The sequence below is a fragment of the Sander lucioperca genome, chromosome 8 (genome assembly GCF_008315115.2).
Source record: "Sander lucioperca isolate FBNREF2018 chromosome 8, SLUC_FBN_1.2, whole genome shotgun sequence".
Taxonomy (NCBI): domain Eukaryota; kingdom Metazoa; phylum Chordata; class Actinopteri; order Perciformes; family Percidae; genus Sander; species Sander lucioperca.
Window position 1 is genome coordinate 31,516,216 of NC_050180.1, and position 9,679 is coordinate 31,525,894.

General features: G+C 41.5%; 1 protein-coding gene across 1 annotated transcript in view; it reads right to left on the bottom strand.

Moving 5' to 3' along the window:
• si:ch211-67e16.11 overlaps window positions 1–7,772 on the bottom strand; it is a 12,313-nt gene extending 4,541 nt beyond the window's left edge. Inside the window, exons 1-3 of the mRNA XM_031307434.2 lie at window positions 6,316–7,772; window positions 4,408–4,680; window positions 1,213–1,467 (exon numbers count right to left, since the gene is read on the bottom strand). Of these exons, the coding sequence (XP_031163294.1) occupies window positions 1,213–1,467; window positions 4,408–4,680; window positions 6,316–6,568 (781 nt within the window). The 5' untranslated portion in view covers window positions 6,569–7,772. The remainder of the gene's footprint in view (window positions 1–1,212; window positions 1,468–4,407; window positions 4,681–6,315) is intronic.
• Window positions 7,773–9,679: the final 1,907 nt, after the last annotated feature.

Genomic DNA, 9,679 nt, shown 5'->3' on the forward strand with positions numbered 1-9,679 from the left:
GCCAGAGGTAGGTTTGTATTTTTATCCTGAGGATTTTCTATGTTTGCCATAACAGCATGATAACATTTTCCCAGCAGTTTCTCTCACGAGGCCCAGGTTGCTGGCAGAGGCTGCAGGTGTGGGTGGTCTTGGCATCGCATGAGAATAATTCTGCATTTCACTCAAAAAAGTCTCCTACCAGGAAAAGTGCAATGGAATGCCCATCAACCTATAAAGTTTAAACAACAGTGATTTTACCAAGACTACTGGACACCTGCGGCCCTTTGCTACATGTAATTCCCCTTCTCTCTCCACTTTCAATTCTAAGCTGTCCTATCCAAATAAAGGCCTAAAAAATGCCCAAAAAAAGAAGAAGAAGAAGAAGAAGAAGAAGAAGAAGAAGAAGAAGAAGAAGAAGAAGAAGAAGAAGAAGAAAAGGATAGTATGTTACTCATCTCAAAATATTGGGTGGATTACCATGAAATATGGCACTGATATTCAAGGTCCACAGATGATGAATCCTAATGACTTTGGTGATCTCCTTACTTTTTCCTATAGCACCACCAGCAGGTTGACATTTCTGCTTGTGAGTGAAATATCTCCACAGTTTTTGGAACAGTCATTAATGTCCCACTCAGGAGGATAATAACTTTGGTGATCCCCTTAATTTTCATCTAGTGCCATCATGAGAACGTTTGATGTGTCCAATATTTTGGTTTATGACAAATTACTTGCAAAGCTGATAACATTCCTATCATCCTCAGCTGTATTTTCTGTTTAGCGCTCATTAGCAAATGTTAGCATAGCACTCTAAGTTAAGATAGTGGACATTGTAAACATTATACCTGCCAAACATCAGCATGTTGACATTGTCATTGTGAATATATTAGCATGGTGACCTTAGCGTTTAGCAAAAAGCATTGCTGCGCTAAAGTACAACCCCACAGAGCCGCAAGCATAGCTGTAGAGTCTTATTAAAACATTCTTTATGTGTTTCAAGTTTGTACTTAAAAGGGAAAGACTGATATTACCTTTATCTTTGTATTAAGCAGAGACCCAGGATGTGTTTAGCCTAGCTTAGCATTTAGACTGGAAGCAAGGGGAAACTGCTAGCTTCCAATGAAAGAATAAAAGTATGGGCTACATTCCTCCATGTTTTTTAATTGAAAGGAGTTGGTTGGTATTTTGTTCAGACTTTCTGAACCCTGATAAAAGGAGCGGTTTAAAACCTACCAACACATCTGAGTCTCTGCGTCCGGTTGCTGTCTCCAACTCTGACCACCAGTGGAAGGAAGTGGACTTCACAAAGCCTTCCAACAGCCCGCTCCACCAAACGGCTACCACCACTTGTGGTAATGGTACTACCGCGCAGTGCCCCACCTGCCAGCCGACTGTGTCCATTACCCATAAGCCTCTCTGGCCCGGCTTGCCGACGCTTCAGCTGGTTCTGACAACGACCCTTTAAAGACAGAGTCAAACACTCCTCGCCTGGAGACACAGAGAGTGAAAGACATCTTGAAGTTTAGTTAAACAATTTTCCTGCAGTGGAAAACAAGCTTAACGGGCCATCTCTGTCAGCTTGGCCTCCCACTTCACAGCTGAAAAGGTAAAGGTGTATAACGTGAGACAGGTGCGTCGGAGGGGGACACGCAGGTTAAAAGTTATAAAGAAAAACTCCCGCACACTGTTTAACTTTAAGCAAAAATATATAAAGTTTAATAGTAGGAAACGTCACTACAGATTAGATTACATGAAGTCTGTATCAACGTTTTTTAAGGTGCCGCCGGAAATTCAGCTAGATGTCCCTCATTTTCGGCCGGATGGCCCTCACCTTCCTCTTTCTTTGTGTTGGCAGTCTAAACTCCAGTGGATTTATGAGGACTATTAACTGCTCCTCAGATTTCTGCAGGGTAGCTCCAGACAGACATCTGTCCAATCTGAGTTTTCTGTTGCACTTTTGAACGAGCACATGTTCCACCAAAACAGGTTCCTTTCCGAGGCTATTTTTGCATAGGCAACGTTGCTCCATCCGGCGAACCAGAGCACGTTTTTCTCCCATCCCGGAATGCTGAGTGGACTACCCAGACCCTCCTGCGGAGCGCTGTGGAGGAAGGTCTGGCAATGGGAGACTAGATAACATGTGTTACAGGTGTATGTATGCAAGGCTTAACTGATTTCTTGACTGCCCAGTTCATAAGACGTTTGACCTCCTTCCTTTAGGCTATCGCTGCAGGATGTTCTCCTCATCTTCTCCTCTGCAGACCAAACCTCCCTTTTCTTCCTCGCTCTATGTTCTCTTTCTTCCTCTCTTCCTTACCGGGATAAATGAGGTCAGAAAAAAAAGGTTCACTCTAAAAAAACTCCAAATCCATCTCCAGGACCCAGCAGGGGGCACAGTGGTGTGTGTGCATATGAATAATTCACAGGTGTGTGTTTGTGTAACACAGGGCCAAATTCACCTCAACATCTGGCTCTAACCTCCATCGCAGCAGGAGGTCAAGAACTTGCACTTTCAAGCGTGTCTCTTTTACAGGGCTTGTGAGGACCATCACAGAATTCATGTCCCCTTGGACTATTTCTACATGAATGAAGCACTTTGGAAACATTTCTTTTACTCTCACTTTTGGCCTTTTATCCACAGTAAAACTGTTGTTTGCCTCTGCCAAGAGTGGAGCTTTTTCGTTAGCTGATGTTTGGTTGTTAACCCTTTTTATAAATGTGACCAAAATACTCTCACTTTGCCTTTAGTGTCACGGAACAATCTCCCCCAGAATTTCTTTGTGGTCACTCTAAGTATTTTGTTGTTATTGATTGACAATTTCTTAATACGGCTGCTAATATTGACATGTATTTCTGCTTCGGTTAAGATAAGACAAACAGCCTTTAATTTTATACATAAAGCTTAGTTTGATTTGGATTTGAATATAAATCTTGACTGGCAGATGCAGCAGGAGTGATAAGGGTAGTATTTAAAAGTTGTAATGCCAGAATAGTTGGAGACACTGGATGTGGAGATACCACTTGGTCATATGTGCATTAAAACAAGTCTATGATTGAGAAGTGATAATTGGAAAGCATCAAAGACAGACTAAATATGAGTCTGGGTTGGAGTGGAGCCAGGGGCATATAAAATTGTATCATCTGCATAAAAATGTACATATTAAACCATTAGCGTCATTATACTGGCTACCTGTAACGTTGACGATTGTTTTTTACTTGTTTTTAAGGCCCTAAATGGTTTAGCACCTTCGCATCTCTCCGATAGCTTATCTGAGTATGTTTCAAACCGTTTCCTTAGGTCATCAAGCATTGGCTTGCTCAATATACCAAAATGACTTACAAATAGTATGGGGAAGCATCTTTTTATTGTTATGCACCAAAGGTTTGGAACAAATTCCCATTACAAATAAGACAAGTAACTTCTGTTGATAATTTTAAAGCTATAGTGTGTAGTTTCTGTCTCTCCCATGAGGAATTCTAAGTAATGACAAAACGCCTCCACATGATACAAGCCTTCCGTGATCACGCACCACCCCCACCCCTCCTCCATGCAGTTGCTACTTAGCCAAGGAGGACACAGAGGATTAAAAAAACATGATGGACTCTTCGGAAGACGTGATTATCTTCGCTCGATTTTCTGCACGCAAAAGTCGCCGGACGACACCTTTTTCTTAACATAGCAATACTGAGAAATACAGAGAGAGTTGTGTGGAGCTGAAAGTCTTAATTAGCTTTGTAGCAACTCATTTGGCAATGGCTTGAATGAAATGGACATTCATTCATGTAAAAATGTTACACACCAAAGCTTTAAGAAACAGCTCAAAATTTGTGTTTAGGATTTTGCTGTTTGTATTTCCAATGTTGATATTTGATATTGCTTTTATATTTACTAGATAATGTTCAGGCAAAATTTTGCTTTCACTTCAGATTAGATTAGAAGTCTGTATTGGCAACATTTCATTTCCGTGTTTTTTCAGGTGCCGCCAGAAATTCTGTCGGATGTCACTCTTTTCGGCCGGATGTCCGTTACCTTCCGCTTCCTTTGTGTTGTAATTTTAAACTCCGGTGGATTTATGAGGACTATGGTTAACTGCTCCTCAGATCTCTGCAGGGTAAATCCAGACAGCTAGCTAGACTATCTGTCCAATCTGAGTTTTCTGTTGCACGACTAAAACAACTTTTGAACGTACACACGTTCCACCAAAACAAGTTCCTTCCCGAGACTATTTTGCAGCGGTACCTTGGGTCCGTCCAGCGCTTAGCACCGCCCAAGACGATTGTGATTGGTTTAAAGAAATGCCAATAAACCAGAACACGTTTTTCTCCCATCTCGGAATGATGTGTGGACGGGCCAGACCCTCCTCTGTAGCGCTGTGGAGGAAGGTCTGGCAATGCGAGACTAGCTAAAGACTGACTTTGCTGACTCACCCAGATAAATGCCATCTAGGTGGGAGCATCTCTTCTTTGTCACGTTCACGTCCACATAGAAAAGGACCACTGGGTGCCCAAAGTTCTCCCCTGGGCTCGGATCCAGCACCAGCACGGCATCATGGGCCGTGGAGCCGGGGAATGGCTGCTGAGGTCTGTGGGAACCTTCCCCTCCATTCAGCACCTGGCTGATGCTGTAACCTCCCCGTGGTTTGGAGCTCATCGAGCCACCCCAGGAGTCCGGCAGAATAGCCAGAACTTTGTCTGAGTTACCTGGAGGGTTTTTGGAAGAATAGACTGTTACTAGGAAAATTAACTATACAAGACTAATGGTCCATTTAAGAAAAACCATGTTTAACCTTGTGCATAAGTTACTAAATGTATTATGGTAATTCTAAGTACAATGTTCCATAGGAATAATAAAGTGATACTGAAATAAAGTCACACAATCATTACTGTTTACTATTACTACCACAAAAACACTCTTAGACCCAATAGGTAGACTATATATTGTATTAATAATATACTGATACCATCGGAGGTATAATATAGCTTCCATTTCATACAATGACTTCACTTTGACTTTAAAGCTATAGTGCGTAGTTTCTGTCGCCCTCATGAAGAATTAGAAAAAGTAATGACAACAAAACTGTCAGCACGTCAACATGTTACAAGCCTTCTGTGATCACCCCCACCCCTCCTCCATGCAGTTACTTGTAGCCAAGGAGGACACGGAGGATTAAAAAAACATGATGGACTCTTCAGAAGAGGTAGGCTAATTATCTTCACTCGATTTTCTGCGTGTGAAAGTCGCCGGACGACACCAGTTTCTGAACATAGCCATACTGAGAAATACGGAGAGAGTTGTGTGGAGCTGATAGTCTTTAATTAGCTTAGCAACTCATTTGGCAATGGCTTGAATGTAACGGACGTTCGTTAATATCAAAAAGTTACGCACTAAAGCTTTACCTGAGCCAGTTTGAGGCAAGACACAGTTGAATACGGTAATGGTTTTAACTAATATATATCAACATAAAACTTCCATGAAAATACATAGCCTACATTAAAACAATTATTGTTTGTATTACAAGTTTTTTTTAAATGTTATGTTAAAAAAATGACTTCATATGTTTATAATAGGCGGTCTACATTTTGACTTGTCATAGTATTAAAACCACAAGTATACATATAACATTGACGCGGGCTCTATTAACTGTCAACTATCCATAAGCTATGACTGTGTGACAGTGAGCCAGCATGCACAACACCAGGACCCTTAAACCGAAGCAGCTAAATGGAATTCAGCTTTATTTTAATATTTACTCCCGTGCTTTTTCTACTGTGACATGCCAAATGTCTTCTGTGAAAAAAGGCCTATTCTTAATGGATTCAGATTTGTCTGGGTAGCACACAGCGATACAATTCTTTTTTATTCAAGTTGCAAACAGCAAATTCAGACTCTTTCAGTTGTTCTGTTTGAGGCAGCCGATAGACTTTTGCACCCATTAATCATTATGATGATCACATTAGAAAATTGATTTCCTCGTATTTACCCCTCTAACATGGACATTTAAACACATCTTGTTAAAAATTTGTATTTAACTGGTATTACACTGTATTTTCTTAGTAGACACCATGAGCCTCATTTTTCTTATGTTAAAGAGCTATTTGTATATTTGTTTATGTATTTATTCATGTTTAATGTTTGCCTCTTATGTATGCACCAATCACCAAGGCAAATTCCTTGTAAGTGTAACTTACTGTGGCAATAAACCTTTTTCTGGTTCTGGTTCTGATTCTGATTCACATTTTGCCAGGTACTTGCCTCATCCACTGCTACAAACTAAACCCTCACTCAACATTAAAAACAGAAACAAACCCAATGATGACCTTTGCCTTCCCCCGTACCTGCAGCAGTGCGTGGCTCCGATACGTAAACAGCCACGGCGGACAGTGGCAGGTGGGCGAGCCTCCTGCACTCGGCCTCAGAGAGCGAGGACATGCGGAGGCACCGGTCCAGCTGGTCCCACTGCAGCGACTGGAGGCCTGAGCGGACCCAGCGCTCCAGACGGCCCGGGGCCACGCCGCCTGCCGGGGCCACCACTGCAATGTGGAGGATGAGGATGGAGAGAGGAGCTGCAAGAAGCACCAGAACCCTCATTGTAACACCTGGGTCCTTTCCCTTTTAAAAGTTATTTTTCCTCCTTTTATTATTTGGCCTTATGTTTCTACTTTTGTTCTTCAGTCCTCCCTGTTCTTTTGAATTGTCCTCCTTTCACTCGTCACTCTTCCTTTTCGTCTTGGTTCATCCTTTTTGCCTTTTTTCCCCTTGATTATTCCTTTTCTTCTCTGTGTCCACTATAAACCTCCTTGTCCTCTTTTTCCGAGATATTTCTCTTTTCCCTTTTTACCTCTGCATCCTTTTTATGCCTACACTTTTGACTCCTCACTCTTGCGTTTCTGTAGCTTTGACTTTTTTTGTGTGCTCCTTAAACTTTTCCTGCTCCTCTGTCTTCAGCAAACTGCAACTTCAGACTCCTTTAGTTGTTTTCTTCCCTCTCTTTCAGAATAATTTTTTTTTTGATTTATAAGTTTTTGATAAAAAGTAAAAATAAATTTTTGTCCTTGTATTTTTTTATTCCATTTGTCTTTTTCTTCCGTGTTGATTGGGACTTGAGAGAGTGAAGTTCAAACAGTGTTGGTCTATGACATCTTAGATCAATAATACCAAAAAGAAACTTTTTGCTTTATTCCTCCTTTTTGTGGATTCTTTGTGTGAAACCAGACACTTGCGGTTGTGCTTTTACTCAATCTTTATTTTCATCTTTCTATCTTCTTCTTTCATCTCTTTTCTTTGTATCTGAGTGGATGCAACAAACGCCAACATCCTCGTTAGGTTGTTCTTAAAATGAAAAATTTTTCTTCTTTATTCCTCTTTTCTTCTGGTTTTCAGAGAGGACAATATATCCAATAGTCCCCAAATGCGCCTGATTTAGACATTTGTTGATGGACTGACTTTTCCTCCCCCTCCTCCTCTTCTTCTTTTTCTTCTTCCTTTATTCCTCTTTCAGGGGAAATGATTTGTTCGAGCCGGAGCAGCTTCAGACTCTGTGTTGGTTTGAAAGGTGATAGATCATCCTGGAGTCAGAAAATGCTGTCCTCATAAAGAAGACACAGTTCTCGGAGGAAAAGATCCTTTTTTTTTGGTCTTCTTTCTTTTGGGGCAAGGTCCTGCAGACTCTTTGCTCTCAGTGACACTTGAGACTGGATCGTCCTCAGCTCAGAGGACAGAAGTACTCCTGCTGCTCAACCCGCTCGCTGCTCAGCTTCAGTCTGCTCACTCTCTCCTGCTCTCTTTATATATATCTCTCTCTCTCTCTCTCTCTCTCTCTCTCTCTCTCTCTCTCTCTCTCCCTCTCCCTCTCTCTCTCTCTCTCTCTCTCTCTCCCTCTCTCTCTCTCTCTCTCTCTCTCTCTCTCTCTCTCTCTCTCTCTCTCTCTCTCTCCCTCTCTCTCTCTCTCTGTCTGCAAACTCTGACATGCCAGAGGGAAGGAATTGAAGAGAGCAGAGTCCAAGGAGGGAAGCATGAGTGGAGTAGTGGACAAGGAAAGTGAGGGAAGGAGGCGAGGAATGGTGTTAGGAAATGAAGGGAAGGATATGGAGAGGCAAGAGTAGAGGAGAGATTGAAGAAGAGTCAGGGAATCAGAATCAGAAAAGGCGTTTATTGCCACTGTAAGTTACACTTAGCCACAGGGAATTTGCCTGGATTTGTGGTGCATACATAACCAAACACACATATTGAACATCAATAAGAATAAACAATAAATACAGAAATATAAAAAGAATATGTAAAAGAAAAAAAATAGCTGTTTAGCATAAGAAAAAGGAGGCCAGATGGGTTGAGTGTGGAATGTGAGGAAGTGGTGGGGAAGAAGGAGAGAGGCGAAGAGATGGACGCAAAGAGGAAAGGATGAAAGAAAGTAAAGAAGAAAAGGATAGGAAACTGCGAGAAAGAAGAAGAAAGGAAAGAAAGGGGAAGGAACGAGGAAAGGATGGAAGGACCAGAGAAAAAGGAAGGGAAGGGAAGCATGAAAAGAAAAAAAGAAGGAAATGAGTAAGGAATGGGAAACAGGAAGAAAGATGAAAAGGGAACAGAGGAGAAGAGAGTGACAGAAGACGAAAAGAGTAGAGGGAGGAAGGAGACAAAAAGAGAAAGCAAAGGATGAAAGTGAGGGGCAAAGATCTAAAACTGGGACACAAGGAGAGAAAATGAGATGAAAACCAGAGGAGCAAGAAGGGAGGAGAGGAGGACAGAGGTCTGTCCTCCAGTGAGCCCTCTAGTGGGGGAATGTGTGATGTACACGTCTGTCTGCTCCTCAGCAAGGAAATGAAGGCAAGGGACCAACTGCAGCAGTTTGAGTGGAACTTTGTTCCCTGAAATTTTTCTTTGCTGTCCAAATTTTGTAAATTAAATGTGTGTGACTTATGTGTTGTGTTTTCCCAAGAGGTACTCCTCATTTTCTTTAGGTAGTGTAGGCTACTATAACCTATATTTCTTCACCTCTGATTAATATATAATATTAGTTACAACTGACATGGATCTGTGTCACTAATAATAATAATACATTTTATTTATATAGCGCTTTTAATGGTACTCAAAGACACTTTCCAGTAAAAACCAGCACATATTTCACATTAAACACAGATAATTAATGAAAACCAAAACATAAAACAAGCATAGAAGCAATTAAAAACAATGAAACAGTAACTATCAGGTGAGAAATGTTAAGACTATTGTGTGTGGAAAGCTAATCTGAAGAGGTGTGTTTTGATTAGTGCTTTGAATGTGTCCAAGTCAGTACAGTCACGGATGTGTATGGGTAGGGAGTTCCAGAGCAGTGGTTCCCAACCTGGGGTCCGGGGACCCCTCAGGGGGGCGGCAAAGATCACAGGCGGTGCGCAAGTCTTTATCTGGTTTGAGGTTGAGGTAAAAAAAAAATATTTGCACGTTAAACAAATTATGATAATACACTACAACAGTGGTTCCCAACCTTTTTTCCTACTTATGTCTAAGAAAAGCTGAGCCCCCCCCCTCCGAAACCGAAGTTGAGGTAACTCTCGAGATAGAGCCTTACTTTCTTTTTTGATATAGAGGAGTTATCAGCACTTTTAGGTTTCTCCGCCATGTTTCATTCATAAAATAGTGATGCTGTGGCGGCAGGAAAAACAAGGATGATAGCAGCTAGCAGCTAGCAGCTGACCTGATGACAGT